The following is a 22239-nucleotide window of genomic DNA, read 5'->3' as shown; positions in this document are numbered from 1 at the left end:
GAATTAAACTATCAATACATGTATTGATAGTTGTGTGTATATACAACTCTATAGTTGTATATACAACTATAGAGTTTGTGTATACACAAAGTTCAACCTTCACACAGTTGGTGACAGAAAAAAACCCTAATATTTATTCAAATTTATCTAGTATGATGCTGTTATGGGCTAGGTTGTGTGCCCCCAAAATTCATATGTTGCAGTCCTAACCCCCAGTGCTGCAGAAATGTGACTGTATTTGGAGATAAGGTCTTTAAAGATGAACTAAGTTAAAATGAGGTCATATGGACACCAATCTGACTGGTGTCCTTATAAGAATAGATTAGGCGACAGACAGGGACGAAAGACAACGTGAAGACACAGGGAGAAGATGTCCATATCCAAGCCAAAGAGAGATACCTCAGAAGAAACTAATCTTACCAACACCTTGATGTCAGACTTCCAGCCTCCAGACTGTGAGGAAATAAATTTATGTTGTTTAAGCCACTGTGTCTGCGGTACTTTGTTATGGCATCCCTAGCAAAGTAATACAGATGCCTATTAAAATGATGCACTAAGAGAACTAACGCGCTTCATTTTAATCCTGTAATTACCGTTGATAAAAAGATACATAATAGAGGAATGAGATGAATCTAATTTTTTACTTTCCAAAATTTTAACCTCACTTGGAAACCTCTTCTGGCTTGATATCACTGTTAGGATTATCAGACCCTATTGGACTAATGTTACCTCTAAAGTCAGGCTTTTTAAATGTTAATTTTCTAAAATTTACTCTGATTAAACAAACAAAACTCATGAATTTCCCTCCCCTCTCTGTCCTGCCCAATAGACTGCACCCCAAAATGCCCCGAAGCTCACTGGGCCCCATGCTCTGCAACAAGCCAACACCTGAGTGAGTATCGGCTTCACTTTTTTGGTGTTGTTTTTTCTTTTGAAGTGACCTTTCATTATACGAGAAGTGCTGACTCGCAGGACTGTTTCTACACCTACGCAGACATGAATAATGCATCTCTAAAACTAAATTTTAAAAGCAACGAGATATAACTTTAAATGCCGAGGGAGTCCTAATACCCCTTTACATAACTGCACCAGATGCTCGAGCCGTGCTCACCTTCGCCAAGAGAACACAAGCGCCATCCAGCCCCTGAGGATGCGAGCAGGACCCTTCCCGAAGAGCCCCTTTCACAGACCCAACACCATTACTAACAAGCCCGAAAGACTCTCCCCCTTCTTTAGCTACACTAGAATTTATTTTTAACTGGGGTTTGTCATTCTGACATTTTTCGTATAATAACACAAACTTCAAACCTGTACTACCAGAGATTCAAGCATTTGAAACACTCAAATTGAATTCTAAAGTGTTAGTCATCTCTGAGGGGAGTTAGTCATCTCTTAAAAAGGGGAGAAGTTTACATAGTATGATTTGATTAAAACACATAAGTTACATATATATTGATAAACGCACAGGAAAATGACCAGAGGTTATATCAACTGCAGAATTCAGTGCCTTAAATGCCATCTTCAAAGAGCCCTGGGTGTTACCTTTATGACTTTATAGCATATGATCTTAGGCAAGTTTCCCAATATTTCTTATTCTCAGTCTTCTCATCTATGGGATGGCAATGATAGCAATCGCTACCACATACAGTTATCAGGATGCTAAATGTGATCACAACTCAATCTCAGGCCCATATTACCTCTTTGGCTAAATGAAAAAATCTGCCTGGGTTCTTGCTGAGAGCAAGGCAAAAGTGTACCAAGGCGGTACAGGGCCTGGCCTGCCTGATCAGTACTAAGGATAAAGAATGACCGTGTCACATCCCACGGCAAGTCTCAACTGCTAGATACCTCAGGGGCAGATCTTCAGAGTCTAGGATCATGCCCTGAATTTTAGCATGACAGAACTTCAGAGCTGATAGAAATCCCAGAGATCAACTGCATTTCTTTTTAATATTTGAAAAACTGAAATGCAAAAAGGTTACTATATGGTCAATGTCACACGGACAAAAGCAGGGCTCCCATAGACACTTAAAACAGAGGATGTCTTCATGGGGTTTGGGGGCCTACAGAATAAGGAGGAAGACACTGCAGTTGGAGACCTGGGTCTGCTCCTGCAGGCCCCTTGTCTTTAAGTCACTAAACGCCCCTGCCCCGGGTACCTACACGGGAATAGAAGCACAGGCAGAGTGAGGAACTCTTGTGGGAAACTCACAGAGCGTAAGGAAGGGAAAAAACCAATGATACAAGGTGCAGCCTGGATTCAAGTTTGGAAATTGGTATGAGACGAATCTCAAGTAGCCCTTACTTTTCTTGGGAATTTTCAATTTGCTATATTGGTTTTATGGAACCAGCAGAGAGGGGTGGCATAGGAAAACAGGAAACAGGACAATTTGACATGATTAAAAGTCAAGGAACTGTGGACAGTGGGAAGTGAAATCACCAGAAATTCATAAAACATGGGAGTGGGAGTGAGAGAAAGGAGGAAAAAGATGAGTTAAAGCTTAGCAGTTTCCCCTGCTCAGAGGATCAGAGAGCAAACGGCTTTTTTCCCCAGAAAGCCTGAAGCTAACTCTTATGCTTTGCCATCTGACTCTGAGCTAGAATTGAAAGAAATATCATGTACTCAATCAGTGAGTTTAGCAATTCTCTCTGTTCTTTTAAAAATATAAACTTTATTTTTTGCTTTTGGTTTTATAGCTGCAGTCGCTGGGGGAGAAAGAAGAATCTGTGCTTACCCACCTTACCCAGAACCAGAACTTCTCTACTGAGCTTTAAAGCAGAGACATTTTTATAAATGGCTATAATTTTTTTTTGCTTTCTTCCCCTTTATAGAAGTAATGTGTGCTCATTGAAATCAATCTAGAAAATAAAGAAAGCCAATAAAATTTAGATAAAATTTGTCTATAATCCTACTACTCAGAGATAATCATCCAGGGACACAAAAATAACAACAGAAGCATTAACAACAAGTGTATTCACAGTATTTGTGAATGCTTAGGCCCTTTTGGTACCTTCACAATTGGTCCAGAAATTATGACCCAAAAGTAATAATCCATGAATTAGAATCTGGACAGATTCCTGGCATGAAGCACTCTTCAGGTGTGAAGCACTCTTCTTCAGGCATGAAGCACTCTTCAGGCATGAAGCACTCTTCTGAAGGCTCAACTGGCCCAGGAGTCCTGATGAACCTGAGGTTCTAACAAAGCCACCAAGCTTAATTCATCTGGAGGCAAAACACATCTGGTGGGTCTTCTTAGCTACTTTAGAGGTAAACCCCATAGTTTACAAGGGCATGCATGTAAATTTCTACGTTGGCAATGTTTTTCCTACTCCCTGGTAGAGTGCAGGGTGTGGGAGAGTGAAGTTCACTGAAAGAAGAATGGAAAAGAGAAAGGGTTTTGAAAAAAGCAGACCAAGTCTTATTTTCTAATTAAAGGGCCAGAACTGAATAAACAAAATAAATAGAACTTCTGTAGCATATTACACAAATTCAAAAACATGTTAAAACAAAAGCTTTGATGTGACTAGTCGGAAAACAGAATTACTGAATTTTTAGAAAGCACTTCAAAGAAATTTCTAGTTTACTTCCTTGGCCAGAGGCATGCAAAGATTAAACCACCTATCACTAATTTATGTTTTTTTTTTAATCATGAAGATTAAAGATTCTTGGTTCTGTCTTGGTGGTTTCTCGGTAATAAAATCCTTAAATTCAACCCAAAAGAAAAAAAAATAGACATATCAAAAATATTTCTCAAAAAAATACTTCTCTTAGTAAAACTCCCTTTCTTCATAGAACAAAGATCTTCGCTTATTGGAAGCAAGTTTAGAATGCTGAATCAAAGATAACACTTTATACTTTTTTCATGGATCTGTGTCTGACTCTGCCTTCCCCAAGACAACAAACAAATCCACACAATTTGGCACTGGGAGACATCTTGTTTATGTTTAAATTGGGACTGTTGTGCAAGATAGCCTATTACGTTCAACATTTGTTGGTTGCAGTTCAAAAACACCCTGGTTTCTCTGCAGAGCTCTTCTGCTGGGTTTAGCTATGGCACTCTCTGAGTAACTGTAGCAGGTAAAAAGAGGATATAGTGTGAAAACTCTCTGCTTTAAAGGGCAGTAGAGAAGTTCTGGCTCTGGGTAAGGAGGATAAGCACCCACCATTCTTTCTCCCCCAGTGAATGCAGCTATGAAACCTGGACAGAATGCCTAAAGCAGCTATTTGAGAACTCTGAAAAATAAATGATAGCAGCAGATGGGAGAAGAAGACCAGAATTTAAAATACCGTCCAACTAACGCTGAGCTCTCTCCTCCTTTGACCTCTAATCAACCCTGGTCTGGACTCCAGGCAGCACAAAGCCTAAAATGGACAACAGGTGCAGAAAGAGACAGCTCTGGGAAAGCCCTTGAACTCTGGCCTGAGGAAAGGGAAGGGACTCTGAATGGTCAGAGAAATTTGGGGAAATCTCCCTCTTATACCTCCTCCATTTTCTCGCAACCCGGCATTCAGGCAATTTTGCTGTGCTGGCAGCAGCAATGACAAAGTCCTTTTGGTGCTTAAAACTGTAAGGAGAGGGAGATAAACAGCAAGGTCCTACTGTACAGCACAGGGAACTATATTCAATATCCTGGGATAAACCGTAATGGAAAAGAATATGAAAAAGAATGTACGTATAGCTGAGTCACTTTGCTGTAGAGCAGAAATTAACACAACATTGTAAATCAACTATACTTCAATAAAATTTTAAAAAAAACTATAAGGAGAGGGAATCTTCTTCTCTGATAAGAGAAGCTGTGGTCCCAAGAGGATGGGACAAACCACCATTGCTTCTTTTTCTCTTTCAGTCATATCACTGCTTGGTCCTGGAGGTGAACGTGGTCTCAGGAGCTATGCAGCAGCATGGGGTAAATAAGCCTGAGCTTTCTGGCTGAAGGATCCAAAACTGAAGCCCCGGGAAATGGGAAAGTACTGAGGGTGACAAGAGAGAGGGAGGAGCTCAGGAAGACAACTCCAGAAAGACGTCCATGATCTTGGGTTCATCTCTAGGCTGCAAATGTGTTAATCTGGCCCTAAACACAGTACCACAGACTTTAGGAACTGAACTACAGAGAAGACCCTCCCCTCAGATCCTGTCCTGCAACTTGGAGGGGTTGCACACCAGACAGATAGGAATAGCACTGCAAAGGCTCCGAAAACACAACTGAAAACACACTATGGCTACTATCCTCAGAAGATGAGTCAGAAATTGTGGCCTGAAAATTGAGTCAACTGCCTTCTAGAACAAAGAAATGATTAAGCAAAGCACATATCTAACAAAGGCTTGGATCCGGAATACATGACAAACTCAAAACTCAACAGGAAGAAAACAAACAGCCCAGTTTAAGAAATGGGCAAAAGACTTGAGAGGATGCATCACCAGAGAATGTATAAAAGATGGCAAATAATCACATGAAAAGACACTCATATTAGAATGATTAAAATGTAAAAATACTGACATTACCAAGTGCTGACAGAGATGTGGAACACCAGGAACTCTCATACGTGGCTGGCGCAAATGCAAAATGATACGATCACACTGGAAAACAGTCTGTCAGTTTCTCATGAAGTTACCATACGACCCTGGAATCCCTCCTAGGTGTTTAACCGACAGAAACGAAAACTTACGTTCACACAAAACCCGTTCATCACGGTTTATGCAGCTGTGTTCAGAATCATCCCAAACTGGAAATAACCCAGATGTCCTTCTGGGTTATTAGGTAAATAAACAGAAACATCCATACAGTGGAATACTATTCAGCAGCAAAAAGGAATGATAGACGCAGCAACTCTCATAAACATCAAAGGTGTTATGTTCACTCAAAGAAGCCAGTTTTTAAGGGTTGCATATTGTATGATTCCATTTATAGGGCATTCTCTAAAATGCAAAACTGTAGCAGTCAGTGGTTGCCAGAGTTTGAGATGAGAGATGCAGGGATTAGGGGGTATGACCATAAAGGGCATAGATTACAAAACAAGATTTTGGGGGTGATAGAACCATTTTGGTGATTATGGTGCTAGTTATATGAATCCATATGTCTTAAAAGTGAGAAATATATATCAAAAAAGTCAATTTGGACCTATATTAACTTTAATTACTAAAATACAAAAACAAATATAATAAAGAGTCAAAAAAAAGTTATTCACATGGGAGTACAACCAGAATTTCCATTTGGATGCCTGTCACATTGCGTTGTAATTGTACTGTAGGCAACACAAGTGGGTCTGTTCCTGGTGTGTTCATTTCTCCAAGGCAGAAACCTTAGCTTTCTAATCTCTTATCTCCAGTATCCCACAGAGTATCTGATATCTAAAGCAGACACTGAATAATATTTTTGAAAGATGAAAAATGAATAAATTAGATGTAAGCAGTTCACATTATTTCATTTTGGTAGGGCAAGAGCAGGAGGGAAACAGAACTTAATGAAAAGCAATAGTAAAAGCTGAAAGCATTCCAGAGACTCATTTTACAGTTACACACCTTTTGGGGCTTTCTGAGCATGACCATTTAATGTGAATATTCATGATTTATGAGATACAGTGCATGTATGTAGTCTTCGATGAGGATTCTACTATGAAGTCACTTAATTATAATGAATTTATTAATTGAGGTGCTGGTCTAATAATTCTTTGAGCAACACTGAGGAGACAAGGGTGAAATGGGTGAGGGGGTTTAAAAGGTATTATATAGTAATACCTTTATAAATACCATTATAAAATAATAAATAGAAAATACTTATTATAATAATAAATAGAAAATAATACCATTATAAAATAAATAAGTCTTGGGGATGTAATGTACAGCATGGTGACTATAGGTATTGACTATTTGAAAGTTGCTAAGAGAGATCTTAAAAGCTCTCATCGCAAGAAAAAACTATCGTAACCACATGTGGTGATGGATATTAACTAACTTACTATGATGATCATTTCACAATAGACACAAACACTGAATCATTATGTTTACACTTGAAATTGATACAATGTTATATGTCAATTATATCTCAATAAAAAAGAAAAAAAGAATGCCCGGATTACAAATTATGTCATATGCCAAGTCTGGAAATTATAACTCTTCTCTGACGTCAAAAAAAAAAGCGCTATAGTACATAAAATTTGTGGTGAAATATTCTATTTACTTTATTTTGTTCTATTTGCTGAAGCCACTAAATCCCTTTGATTAAAATTTAGCATTCATACGTGGTCATATATGATCAAAATGAAAGTTTCAAGATTCTTCTTTGTGTAAAGCTGAAATTTCCCATGTACGCAGACGTTAATTGTATGTTGCCATTCCTAATAATTTATGCATTATGCTGTCAAGACCATGCCCCCCTCCCTAATTAAAAAAGTCATTAGAAAGCTAGAGAGAAAGGACAATTTAAATTGCTTTAGAAAAGCAACTTTACTTTAGGAACAGCAGAAAGAGAGGCTTCTCCCAAAGGAAAGATCATCTGTAAAAAAGAGTTGTTTTGAGCAGAGAATGGCTGATCCAAGAGTTAAAAGAAAAAAAAAAAAAAAGTCAGACAAAGTTTAGCTCAAGATACTGACTGGAGTCCTGACTTTCGTGAGGACCAGAGCAAGGTTAATGTGATTCATGCAATAGCAGCATGACAGTGGGTCTACGCTAAGTTGCCGCTGTCATAATATATAAATACAATACTCATTGTGCTTGGAGTTTTCTCTGTGCTCCTGGCTCCATTTGACAGAGTCCTGTTATTGAATGTTTAAAACAATACTCGAATTTAATTTTTATTATATAAATCTTTCATCCGTTATATAGACATAAAATCTATAATATGCAGTAATTAATATAGCACATACAAATATAAAATATTTTAGATAAACATTCAAGTTTTAAGTGGCCACATCTAGGTGGACTGCCTGTTACATGCCATGAAAATAAACAAGACAGTTCACCTTATTATAGCATACACACCTGGAAAAAGAAAAAAAGAACCTCATTCAAATGATATGATGAAAACTTAAACACAACTAAAACTTAAAAGGTGACAGGAATATGACAACTATCACGTGGACTCCTATTGTTTATACTCTCAATTCCTTGAACTCTATCAATAGAGCTGCTGGAAATAATGATCACTGAGAGCCATTCTCTGGACTCAAATTTACTGAACAGGCCTTATGGGGTATATGTAATATACCCCAGCAATAGCCTCCGAATTGGAAATTAAATGTTATTTTCTTACTGATTCTTTGACCGCTCAATTGTACGTTCCATGAAGGTATAGAGCTGTTGTGCTCACCGCTAAATACAAAGGAGAAAATAGTGTCTGACACAGAGCAAGTACAAAATAATATTTTTGGAAAAATATTTTGTCATAAATGAGTAAATAAACGTGTATCCACAAGACAAGGGTTGAAAGTAAAATGATACATAACTGAACTTTAGGAGTGACTTTGCATATCCCTAGATGTTAGATATTGCAGAGTTCTGTTCAGACATGCATTCTTTCATTCATTCATTCTACCAACCAGCCAACAATTCTGTTTAGTTTCAGAATACTTTGTGTTAAGGTCTGTGATCAAGGCTGGGAACACAAAGGGTCATAAGAAGATACTGCAAATGATTTCAAGTGGCCTAAGTGTAGTGTGGGATACACACAGATATACAGCTAATATAATTAGTACCGGTCGATTATACCTTGAGAACTATAGTGAGTACAATAATAGTATAAACTCCAATGAAGATGTAACTAGTTCTGCCAGCAAGAATCAAGGTACAATTCTTAGAAAAGGCAGTTATTCAGCTGGGCCCTGAGAAATACATAGGACACTGATAGATGAAAAGCAGCAGATTATAAATTGTTGTGAGCATGAATTTTGAAACCAGGCTGCGGGAGTATGAATTCCAGTCTACCACTTATTAGCTGTGTGACCTTCGTCAAATTACTCAACTTCTCTGTGCATCAGATTCCTCATGTATAACATGGAGATGATAATACCACGTATGGCAATAAGGTGGTTGGGGGAGTAAGTTAGTTAACCTGTGTAAAGCACCTGTAACAGTACCTGAAACATAACAAAAGTATATGTAAGACGGAGAAAAGAAAGAAGGGCAAGACAGAGGCAACAGCATAAAAAAAGTCCTGAAGTGAAGCGCTAAAAAACATTTTCCTTCTGTTTTTCACCAGAAAAATATAAAAGCACAGAGTTTGTTAAGTACAAACTACTATGTACAAACTGCACTTTGCTAACTCATTAACAACTTTGGGTTATTGATCTTTTATTACAACTATGGATTCCTCAACCCAGAAAAATCCACAGATGCACGTACCTACAATCAAAGCTCCACGCATAATTTCCGGGGTCCGTCCACAGAATCAAGTGTAGCGGGAGCTTCTTCAAGGTCATCCCTGAGCCATAGATAATGGAATGGTCTATGGGTTTACAGACTTTCCACAGAAACCAATGCTTAGTATGGAATTTTATACAACCCCATGAAACTCTGGACCCTAAAGTACCTAATCAAAAAATTAAACTGTGAACTCAGAGGACCGAGACAGATAGAACACAAAGAATTTCACAGCTGCATCTCAAATCAAAGAAGGGCTAAAGCAGACAATTACAGTGAGGTGCTTCTCTGCTTGAGAAGCGGACCTGTGAAGGGAGAGGGTGCAGGTAGTCTGTCCCTGAGGAGGAGATGAAGGTGAGAGACACAATGTAAAAACGGGACGGCTTTGTACTCACATGGTGAAGGAGCCTGGGGGGGCAGACACTCTCCGCAGGTCCGCAGCTTGCACCTGATGGACACTAGAGGCAGCAGGGAATGAGCAGCGAAGACAGTCAGCAAAACAGCGTGGACAGACAGGGGAACAAGCCAGGAGAGAGAAAGAGAGACACACAAAATTTAAACAGAAATTAAATGAGCGCATCACCAAACAGTAAATGAAAAGAAAAAGAAAATCAAGCCAGCCACGGAAATAATCAAAAAGCCAGTGATAGCGACGAAGCCAACAGGACACATGGCAGGGCCGGCTCTCAGGCAAGCCACAGACTGGAGCACGAGGCGGGGCACCGGCAGATGCTGGAGGAGCGCGGAAGCTGCACGGGGCTGCGGGGCAGAGGGTTACCGCGGTCCTCTCCGGCTCTAGGTCTCACTGGGCATCCATCTGTGCACGCGCGCGCACGCACACACGCACACACACACACACGGGTGGTAGGCTGGCACAGTCAACTCAGAGCAGAATCAAGGTAAACTGAATCCTTTAACATAGTCCTCAGGATTCCAGGGCTTTGTTGGAATATTCATGTCAAAGGACAACCGTCTTCAAAAGAGCGACTCGACAAAAACTTTAACTTCCTTCAGTTAAACAGAGAAGGCTTTCTAAGAAATCCCAAGGTAATACCAAGAAAGCCTAATTCTATCACAGTGATGCTGTAGTTCCACTCATATTCTTGGTAGAGGAGTGAAACTATAGACTTCTCTCTGCTCTCCCTTCTTTTGTAAAGGAGAGGGTCTTCGATGGCTACCAGAAAAGAGAAAATGTGGAACTGAAGAAACTAAACCCCAAATTTCCTGTCACTGTTACAGCATTATTCCCTTCACTCTCTTCGACCATTTGAACAGTTTCACTATAACTGCAGTAGACGTACCCCTCCATCCCTCTTTTCCACGGGGTACATAAATTCTCATATAGAGCCACCCATGAATTAACTCCTTGTCATCCTGAACGGGCTATCAGTGATAACCAATGATACTTCTCAGCAGCCCAGGATGCTGGAAGTCGGTTGCCCAAGGTTTGCCCAACTAGAAATCTTGCCCCTGGATCATACAATCACCCTTAACAATGTTGTCTTAATTGCTAGTGAACTCAGGCTGAGATCTTCCTATGCACCTGAGTAATGTAGAATTTCTGATCTCCCTCAAAAGTGACTTTCAAATAGAGAACATAGTCAAATTTACCTGGCTATCATGTTACTAGTACATGAATATGGACCTAAACAAATCTGCTCTATTACTTTTGGGGGGGAAGAAATTTATTGGAGTCATATTTCAAGTAGATTCATAAGCCACAAATGACATACGCTCCTGTACCAATGGGGTGGAGAGGGGAGGGGAGAGTGAACATAACGGGCCTAGCCTTTCAGTTTATATATAGTAACAGCAAATAGGATCATAAGCCAAGACAGTTTTTTAGAAAAAATTTTTTTCCTTTTTGCATACATGAAGATCCACTGGCATCATGAAAGCTTCCTATTTAGCTGTTTCTCATGGGAATTCTTCCAGCCATCCATGTGCACCAGATCTTGAAATTCTTAAGTATATATCTTCCACTTCTGCCATAAAATGTGACCAAGACATTTTCTGTTATTATTTTTATATTCACGAGGTTTTAGATTTATGTTATTTTAGAAACAATTTCTGAGAAACGTAACAGATAGGACTTTATAGAGCCGATCCATGTGCCAGTCCCTTGTTCAACATGTAACCGTAAGTCTCAGACACGCTACCAGGCACTGGTGACCCTATGAGGAAAACCCTGGGGTCTCCCCACAGAGCAGGGGAGACAAGCGAACCAATAATTACACTGGTTTTGATAAATGGTGTGAGAGAAGTAACGAGAATACTATAGGAGCGCTGAGTGGTGTATTTAATGGCTGGAAGCAGATAGAAAAGGATTCTTAGGGGAAGTGATATTTCGATGGAGTTTGAACTTGAGCAGGGGCTAGCAGATGAAAGCAGGTGAGGAGGGCAAAAATATAATGACACCCGAGACAGGCCGTACTGCTCCAGAAATAGCAAAATGCTCTGGAGCGTAGGAAGGAGAGGACCAAGGCGACAATCAAAAAGGTCAGTAAAGCCAAGGAATATAGGTTTTACATTTTTAGAAAGAGCATTCTAACCAGTGTATTGGAAAAGACACAGTGTGAAGGGCAGCAACACTGGAAACAAGGAAATGAACTGAGCAGATTTTAGCAATGCTGACGAGAGGTGATGAACACGGCTCTGCCGCTAAGGCTGTGTTACTAGCAGAGGGGAAAGATGGTGTGGGAGTTAAAGGTGTGGGAAACAGCAGGAAGAGTTCAAACAACGCAGGGGACATGTAAAAGTGGAGGTGACTATGAGATATGCAGGTAAAGATGTCAACTAAGATATCTGGGTGCGAGTCTTCAGCTTTTAGAAGAAAGCCCGGGCTGAAGACACAGATGTGAGACACACTAGCTTATCCCTCACAGAGGGAACTTCTGATGTGATTTCCCAGAGAAGGGGCAAATCTATGAGGAACACCAGCATTTCAGCAGAAAGGGGGGCCACAGCCCTAAAATCTCAAATATTCATGTTAACGTGCTATGTGAAAGGAAGATAAGTCCTTAAGATGAATTGAAAAGCTACCCCTTTCTGACTCCCTTCCCCCTAACACAGATACACACAAGTTTTTAAACTACAACAGCTCTCTTTCTTCAAAAAGAAGGCATGCGAATGATGAAGAAACAGTAAAAAGTCAGAAAGGGAGAAAGGAAGAAAAGGGAAAGAAGGATGGAAAAAATAAAGGCAGGAAAGAAGGAAGAAAGAATTATCTTTCAATACTCTCTTTCTGCCTTGGCTGCAATAGTGAACTTTGCACACGGTGGCCTAAACAGAGAAAAGCTTGGAGGGCTCAGAAGGTGGAAGAAAACTTTTAAGAAGATATTAGTGGCCCGGCTGCCCTTAAACTGGAAACTCCACTTGGAAATCCAGTGGAAGAAGTTAGATTTCCAAACAAAGATTTCTACTGAAATAGAAAGAAGCAATCTAATTACAGAGGGCGAAAAAGAATAGTGGTGAGAGATTTTCTAAAAATGTGTTGAATGGTAATTTTAATAATAAATTGTAATAAAGGTCTTGGCTGATCTTTAAGATTTATATGTGTCCTTTTAAGAAATGGACAGAATATTATTACCGGCATTTCACACAAGTCTTTCCTACGGCCTGAGGCTGCTTGGATGGAGACACCACTGCCCCCTGGTGGGAAATAACAGCATTTTTGAGTTGAGGCTGCTGCCTTTTTTTTTTTTTTTTTTGCCATACACGGGCCTCTCACTGTTGGGGCCTCTCCCGTTGCGGAGCACAGGCTCCGGACGCGCAGGCTCAGCAGCCATGGCTCACGGGCCCAGCCGCTCCGCGGCATGTGGGATCTTCCCGGACCGGGGCACGAACCCGTGTCCCCTGCATCGGCAGGCGGACTCTCAACCACTGCGCCACCAGGGAAGCCCGAGGCTGCTTCTCGAACACCCTCCCGGCTAAATCTATGAAGTCACATCATCTATCATATGTGCCATGTGTACAAAAAAGAAAACAACTCTTTCCATTTGTTTTTATATGAGAAGAAAGCCCAAGTAAATTCTTAATACAGTTTCTGAGCAAATACAAATTCTTTCTCAAGGGCAAAAACTGTTTGAAACTAAACACCCGAAAAGAGTTTCATGTCTCATAAGGTTATTAAGCATAGAAGCACCAGGCATGAAAATGGGAGCTGTTTGCCTGTAGATATTAAGAATTTTTAGCTCTGTTAGCAAACGATCTACAAGTGATCCAAAACAACGTGGACTATCTCAGAGAGGGCTTTTCACTTAGTAGCTCAGAACTTTCCCTTAAACCAATAGTTCATGGCTTAACTCTAATGTTTCAAGAGAGAATATGGTCAACCATATACTATTGCTGACACACTGCCTGAAACGCACAAAGTGTACGTTCAACCTAATAGTGGTAAAGGCAGAGGACAGAGAAAGCCGCAGAAATGAGCTAAGAGTTTCACTAGCTGCAAAATGTAAACAAAACGAAAAAGGCAACTAAACAAGCCCTCTGGATAACGATCTAGGAAAAGTGCCGGGAGGAGCCCAGATTGACTCTGGAAAAGGAGGATGCAGAGGAGAGAAGATCCCTCACCCCAGCTTCAAGCTTAGAAGCAGACACTAAAAACTGAAACACGTCACGAGCCCTGTCGAACGCTGTTCTTCAACATCTGCCATCTCAGAAAGACAGGTGAACCTTTGGCAGGGAGCGATGACACCTGTGTCATCGGTTCATTCTAGGCACTTCTGTACTTGTCACATTGACTCAATAAATACATGGCGAAGCATGCCCTTCCTTCACAGGCACTAGAGGAAGCCAGCCATTCAGTACAAATAGGTAACCATGCATCACAGGCCACAAATAGAGGAGCACCTTGGAGGGACCCTCGCTGTGACAGAAGAATGGCCCAAGGCTGAACCCTAAAACGTCCTTACCTTGAGTCAGGTCAGCCATAGGTGCATGATATATGAAAGATACTCTAAAAGATACCCCAAATCCCCATCTTTCTCCATCCCTTTCTCCAACCCCCAAAAAGACATTTCAATCGAAATTAGATTAAGGGACTCTATAAAATGCACTCAAAATATCTAGTCATTTATCACCTTGTCCAAATCAGTTTATCAAAACACCCAAGAAAGGAATGGGTCCAGGAGGGATACATTTTGTTTAGGCATTGAGTCGTGGGTCAGGTTTCATCTAGACAATAGGATGCCACCCAGGATGGCAAAATTGAGTTGAAGCATCAGAGTACACAGGACCCCAAAATGGGAGCATTGGGAAAGGGCAGAAGGGGATACAATGTGGAGAGAGGGGAGCCAAAGCCAGCTCTGCCGACCTCCTGCACCTGGAGAAACCAACACTCTCCAAGCGACCGGGGAAAAGAGGAGGCCAACAGCGCGCCTTCTTAAACAAAACAGAACACGTTCAACAGGACACGTTTTACGACCCTGAATCACTCAGTGATTTTCTGCTGGTCCCAGTAAGTATATACTCAAGTGGTCAGTGAAAAAGCGTCATCACTCTAACACATCATACAGCAATAACTTCTGAAAGAAGCGTGTGGTCACCGTATAGTAAACATGAAGAAGAAATATGTGCAAGAGACCAAGGAGCTGCTGAGTTTCCTGGACTCGTCTCCTTTCCCAGCACAGGGAGGCCCCTGATCATGCACATGCTCAGTGCCCTCCTCTCCACGGTCTCCATGTTCACAAAGGTGGGCAAGGGCAGACTCACTCATTGAGTAAAGGCATGGACGTCCTTCTCTTGCTCTTCTGTACCATGTTGGCCTGATTCCTCAACGAGATCCGAATCATAGCCGGGGCCAACCTACAGGGCTCTCCATCCACTTGCATGGGGATGGATTTGTAAGTTAGCAGCATGACCTCCCGACACTGGTGCAGCCTTTCTCCGTGGCCCCCGACTTGCAGGGCAGCCTATAAAGACAAGAGGCAAAAGGAAGCGAGAGGTTAGTGCTTAAGAGTTACTCAGGAAACCTAGAAACCCCAAGCCCACTGCCTATAATCAAAAGGCCTTTGAAAAATACTTACTGAAAGCTGTTAGCCATGAGTAAAGTGGGAAACCTTGGAAAATCACTAATACACATAAACTGAAATATCTAAATTTTGATGGCTTTATCACAAATCCTCATCGATAGCCATTTTTTGCTTTTACGTATTTTCAGCCTTAAATTAATCATTAGTTTAATACAAAAGCTCTTTGTGTTGTCTACTCCCATTGAATAACCAATGTACACAGAATAAAAATATAAGAAAGATAAAATACATGGTTTAAGACAGCTTCCATACTACACTTACTATATAAATATATTTATATATAATTATAATATATAGTTATATATTAAATATATTATATTTAAATATGCAACCCATCCTTAGAAAATTTTTCAAACTTCAGGTAAGCTTTTCCTTTTTACCTAAAACCTCCTCAAACTACTTCAAATCTGTGTAAGATCAATGAAATGCAAAATAATAATCCCCAATTGAAAACATCCTTTAGAGTAAAGCAGCTTTGAGGATCAAAATCAAACACAGTAAGAGCTCAGTTCACTACAGTAGCCACAAAATGAAAAGTCAACCCAACATTAAAATTCTGCAACAAAGTAGCATAATTTATCTGCCTTAGTAAAAAAAAAAAAAATTTTAATATATATTTTAGTATCACTTATCCTTTTAGGGATGAACTAAAATCAAACAATATGTTCGGTTATGCATACAGATAGTGCCCAAATTGTCTTATACAGTTTGATGGACATTTTTATACACATATGTAAATCTCCATCCAGATCAGGCTTTAGGCAGTTTATAGCAACCAGGTTTCCATGTGTCCCTGCCCAATCTATTTACATTCCTCTCACCAACCAATCAGTAACCACTATTCTGACTTCTATACCATAGATTCAATTTGTTTGAACTTGAACTTCATATAAGATGAATCATACAATATGTACTCTTTTGTGTCTGACATCTTTTGCTCATCATTATTTTTGAGTAATAGAAAAGTGTATTTACCTACTCTTCTGCTGGTAAACATCTGGCTGTTTCCAGTTTGGGGCTATTAATGATATAAACTTTCTTGTGTCTGTCTCTTGGTGGATACGTCCCCTCTCGTGGTACGTAAGATGAGTACAATTGCTATGCCGTAAGTTTTTTTTTTAACTTTAGTAGATACTGCTAACAGTTGCTCAGTAAGGCTTTATTATAATACATTTTGAGTATCAATTTTTAATGAAGTAAACAAACTTTTAAAAGAAGTTAATACTAACTCTAGCTCAAAATCTAAAAGATTGACTTAAAAAGAAAAACCTACGGGAAAAAACTTTGTTAACTGAGATTTGTGAAGTCATTTTCCACTAATTTGGTTCCCAGATAGTTGTGCTTATCTGATACTTTGAACTACTTTTGCACTTGCATTAATCTGAACAACAGAAACCTGATTATGTATGAATGCAAAGAGAAAAGGAACACAAAGGGACAGAAAGGAGGAAAGAAAGTAGAATAAAAACTGAAAAGTAAAGAACATACTTCATTATTGAACACCTTTGATGTTAAAAAGCACTCAGTTGTGAATTTTACATACAATTTTATTCAATTAGTAGAACAAGGAGGCAGAGGAGAATGAGGCGAGAATTTACTAAAATCCTTTCCGGCCTATTACCCGATCCTCTGTTACTCAGCTTAAGGTCTTTCTGGCTGCACTTAAATGACTCCTTTAAGTTATTCTATGGACTTGAGCCACTACCTCATCTCCCGAACTTTTCCAAACTATTTCCCTTGCCTTCAACAAGCACTTCTCAGGGCAATGTTTATCTGACCATACTGTATCCCTTCATCCATGGAGGAAATACCATTTTCTTCTCTTTTCCCCCAGTCTTGACTAGGCCTAATGACAGATAAAAATGCAGAACCTGCTAAGTATGAACTTATTCCTCTGGGTTTGACAGGACTGAAAATTGCTTAAATACTTTCGAACCCTTCGGTATCAGAAGGCTTCCACAGTACTATAGAGACCATTTAAGCCATATTCTCAGCCTCGGTGATAGATTAACAGCAAACACAATTAACAGAGGTAAATAGCTGTCAGTGGCAGTTCCACTGGCATTTCAGAATCAGTCCAGGATCACTGAACAGGCACAAGAGGAATTACAGTAATTAGCTTTTCAGAATAAAGACAGTTCTATTATTGTTAGCACAAAAACACTTACTTTTGCAACAAGTTAAAGGTAATATTTTAAAATTCTTACTAGAAATAGTTATTTTTCATCGTTCAGATTAATCTAGACTTAACATCCTATAAGGCACAGGCCCTAATAACCATAATGACCCCCAGGATCTGCTAGAATGAGTCATTTACTGGTAAGAATACATTGGTGTATTAATGACAGATATTCAATTGTCTGTTCAACCTAGCATTACTATACTCTTGTGAAAACTTCGAATATTGCCTTTCTGGTGGTATATGACTTGGGAGGAAAGCAAAGACAGCCCCTGGACTAAGTGTATCCATTGCCATTTATTGTCCTCAAGTCATTACAACAACTTTCTTTCAGTCCACAGTTAAGGTGTGAGGTTTTCTTTCTTTTTTTTTTTTTTAAGATTTCTTTGATGTGGACCATTTTTTAAAAAAGTTTTTATTGAATTTTTTACAATATTGCTTCTGTTTTATGTTTTGGTTTTTTGGCTGCAAGGCATGTGGGATCTTAGCTCCCTGACCAGGGATCGAACCCACAACCCCGGCAATGGAAGGCGAAGTTTTAACCACTGGACCACCAGAGAAGTCCCTGGTGTGAGGTTTTCTGACTTTCTACACTATGCTCCTCCCCGGAATACTATTCTCCATCTAAGTCTCATCCTCCTTCTTACTACTCAAGTCCTTATTCCACTTGCTGTCAGATGACAGGACAGACAACCCTGGGTTGGGAAATCAGAACAGAAATAAGGGCAAGTCTTCCAACCCCTCCTTTCTCCCGACTGCTGCAGGCCCCTGACTCCCAGTCCCAGTCCCGTAACAAAAGGCCCAAGGCAGCGATCAGTGACATGGACGGTAAATAACGGAGATAATCAACAATACGAAAATCTGGGTTTTTTTTTTTTTTTTCAAGACGAACAAGGTGGTCTTGTAAAACCAAATAACAAAAAATGGAAAACTATTTTGTTTTATTAAAAAATAAAACAAGAGAGGATAAGATATAATGGAGTTTAAAAGTCATACAAGAATGTTATAAAGATCTATATGTTAATAAACTGGAAAACCGAGATAAATTTCTGGAAAAAATATAATTTGCAAAATTTGGTGTAATAAATATGGAAATTGGATAGATTAGACTGTTTTAAAAATTGAAAGTTTTCAGAAACATTACTCATTCCACCCCCAACCCCAAAATGTGCCAAGTAGACTTAGATGTTTTACAAGTAATTCTACCCAAGTTTTATAGAAAGACAGTGTCTAACAAAACTTGTTTTAGAAAATGATGCTATGGCTTCTGAAATAACAAAACCAGATAAGGGCAGCAGCAGAAAACAAACTTTTAACCTAAATTATATTTATAATCACACATACCAAAATCATTAAAAAAAATAGCTAATTGCTTTTACTGGTCTGTTACATAAAAACTAAATTGTGATCCATTATGGGTTTTTGCAAGAATTAAGAATACTTCAACATCAGAAAATAACAAAGAATGAAATAATTCCATTTGCAACAACATGGATGGACCTACAGATTATCATATTAAGTGAAATGTCAGAGAAAGGCAAATATCATATGACAGCACTTACTTGTGGCACCTTAAAAAAATGGTACAAAACGAATTTATTTATAAAACAGAAATAGACTCACAGACACAGAAAACAAACTTACGGTTACCAAAGGGATAGCGGAGGTGGGGGGCCGGGGAGGGGTGATAAATTAGGAGTTTGAAATTAACATATACCCACTACTATATATAAAACAGGTAAACAACAAGGACCTACTGTATAGCACAGGGAACTATACTTATTATCTTGTAATAACCTAAAATGGAAAAGAATCTGAAAAAGAACATATTTGTATACATATATATGTATAACTGAAACACTCTGCTGTACACTTGAAACTAACACAACATTGTAAATTAACTATACCTCAATAAAAATAAAATAAAAAAGAAAACACATTATTATAATTTCACCATACTGCAGTTTAAGTGAGATAAACCACATTATCATCCCAAAAGGTGCAGAAAAAATAATAAAGTTCAGTGCCTTTTAGGGTCAATTGTTAGAAAACTAGGAATCGAACACAACTTATTTACCTGATAAAGGTCATCTATCAAAATCCGTAGGGAAAACATTATTTGGAATAAAGAAAATTCAAAGCATTCCTTTCAAGGGACAAGATGATCCACTAGTAACAAAAGTTTTCAACATAGTATTGGAGGTCTTGACCAACATAATAAGTCAAGGAAATAAAATTGGAGGAAAAAGCCATGGAAGAAAGAAAGCAAACCTTGTAATATTTCCACTAATATCATCCCATACATCAAAAGTCCAAGAAAATTCACAGGCCAAAAATTAAACCTTGTAAGAAAGGTACACTATCAACATAAAAAAATCAAGTGCTCCCCATCTCTAGCAATAACTAAGTAAAAATATAATAAAAAATAGGATGTCATCTATAATATCAACAAAAATAAAGCAATAAGACTTTTATGCAGAACATTTTTAAACTACTGGAGACATAAACCTTAAAGAAAAGGAGAACCACGCCATAGCCATGGATGGGACAATTTAATACTCTAATGATATGAATTTCCTCCAAATTAATACATAAATTCAATGTAATTCCAAGTGAATATGAGAAATACTATTTTGAAGAATCTTGTCAAACTGATTCTATAATTAATTTCAAAGAATAAAGGTTCACAAATGGCTGAGAATATTTTGAAAACATAACAATAGATTATCCTTATTGAATATCGAGTCATGTAATATTCAAAGATACAGTAATTCAAATAAAGGTGTTTGCATAAGAAAAGACATAGGGGGCTTCCCTGGTGGCGCAGTGGTTGGGAGTCCGCCTGCCGATGCAGGGGATGCGGGTTCGTGCCCCGGTCCGGCAAGATCCCACATGCCACGGAGCAGCTGGGCCCGTGAGCCATGGCTGCTGAGCCTGCGCGTCCGGAGCCTGTGCTCCGCAACGAGAGAGGCCGCAACTGTGAGAGGCCCGGGTACCGCAAAAAAATAAATAAATAAAATAAAATGGAGAAAAATAAAATCAGTATTCTACCTCCCATCATACACAAATATTAAGCCCAGATGTATTAAAGGACTAGGAGCAAGAAACATAAATATTAATATAAAAATTAGCCAGTAGAAAGAGAGGAGAGTGCAAGTATATATTTCTCCTTAGCTCTCTTTTATCAAGCAGTGTCTCTGGCAGTGGCTGTTTCTCCTCTGTTTCCATTTCCCACTGGCAAGCACTCTTCCCAGGCCACCCTGTCTCTACGGTCCCAGCACAGACAGGCAGCCCCAGCAATGACCTCAACTCTTGTGGTCTGATTCCCTTCTCTGGAGTCCCAGCTCCTGCCCAATGACCCTCACTGCACAGCCCATCAATGGCTACTTGTCCAAGGTCCCACCACTGCTGAATGGCCCTGGCTCCTGAATGCTGATAACACTGTCTTTTCCCTTTGTCCCTCCAGTCCTGGAGGTGGCAGAGAATTTCTGCAGTTGCTAATCCATGGATTGCTATCTATGGGTTACCTCTTTTCAGTTCTTCTAACATCCTGTAAGTAATCCCCTGTACTAAATTCCCTCAATTGAACTATCTCACATGGGATATTTTCCCTCTCTGACACCCTACCCTAGTCCCCCAAACGAGAAATTTTACTTAAGTAATTTGCAGTGGCGTCATCATTCAATGCATATTTTTCTATACAAGTTTTTACAAGCGGTTTTATTGCCACGAAGCAATGCCATTAAGTTTTATTGCTTTTTTCCATTTTATCAAATATTAACATTTCTGGACAGGGGTGTATTTTAAAATCCTACTGTAATACATGCTGTAAGCAGTCTAAATTCCACCAGCAATAGTATTACTATTTACTTAATTATTGTTCATATGAATAACATTTATGGCAAAAATAATTCCATAGATTCAGTTTCTTTATATGTTAAGTGATGAGGTTTTGGTAGGCTGCTATGGTCTGTTTTAGCACTAGCATTTTAGGATTCTAGGTTGTACCTATAATTTCATGTTCTCAAATTCTACCACATGCCATCTAACTTCGACAATATTAGCTGTATGCTAATGCACAGCCAGTATCTACAATGAAGCAGAGGACAGTAAAAAGGAAAGGCTTTACTTGAAAAACTTTCCTTCTGCTCATTAAAATTAATCCAGCAATTATTAAATACTTACTATGAATAAGAACATTTTTTTGAAAAAGTGAAGATTCTTATAATGAAGAAACCTAAGTACTCCTTCTCACAGGGGTTTATTGTATACTTATGTCTTTTTCCATTTTTGTTCAATAGAGGTAGATTCACTATTAAGGTGAGTTCATGGGAGGCAAAAAAGCCACAAAAGGGGTCTGTTCAGCTTTTCTGCCAACAGTGAGATCTAGCCTGGAATTCAGTGGTGCACTTTGGAAAAAAATCATCTTCATGCTTTCAAGCTATTTCCATAAACAATCAATCCTCTGAAATCTGTAATATCGTGACAGAGTTAATATAGTGTAGTCATATAATCAACAACATATCCTGGGATCAAATAAATTTGCATAAACCTAGGAAGAAACACATCTTATTGATGATTGTTTTTTTTTTACACTAGGCTAGTAGCATCCATCCCTTATACTAGACTTGTTTTTGGATTTTGTGAAGCAAGAAGGGAACTGAACAGA

At 39.1% G+C, this 22239-nt stretch overlaps 1 protein-coding gene across 1 annotated transcript in view; it reads right to left on the bottom strand.

The window, feature by feature from the left end:
- DGKI (diacylglycerol kinase iota) overlaps nucleotides 1-22239 on the bottom strand; it is a 435686-nt gene that overhangs the window by 131771 nt on the left and 281676 nt on the right. The window contains exon 20 of the mRNA XM_024741647.1: nucleotides 15072-15271. Within this exon, the coding sequence (XP_024597415.1) occupies nucleotides 15072-15271 (200 nt within the window). The remainder of the gene's footprint in view (nucleotides 1-15071; nucleotides 15272-22239) is intronic.

The sequence above is a fragment of the Neophocaena asiaeorientalis genome, unplaced genomic scaffold, assembly GCF_003031525.2.
Source record: "Neophocaena asiaeorientalis asiaeorientalis breed wild unplaced genomic scaffold, Neophocaena_asiaeorientalis_V1.1 scaffold692, whole genome shotgun sequence".
Classification (NCBI taxonomy): Eukaryota; Metazoa; Chordata; class Mammalia; order Artiodactyla; family Phocoenidae; genus Neophocaena; species Neophocaena asiaeorientalis.
Note: the sequence above shows the minus strand (reverse complement) of the source record. Positions and strands in the feature narration are given on the sequence as shown.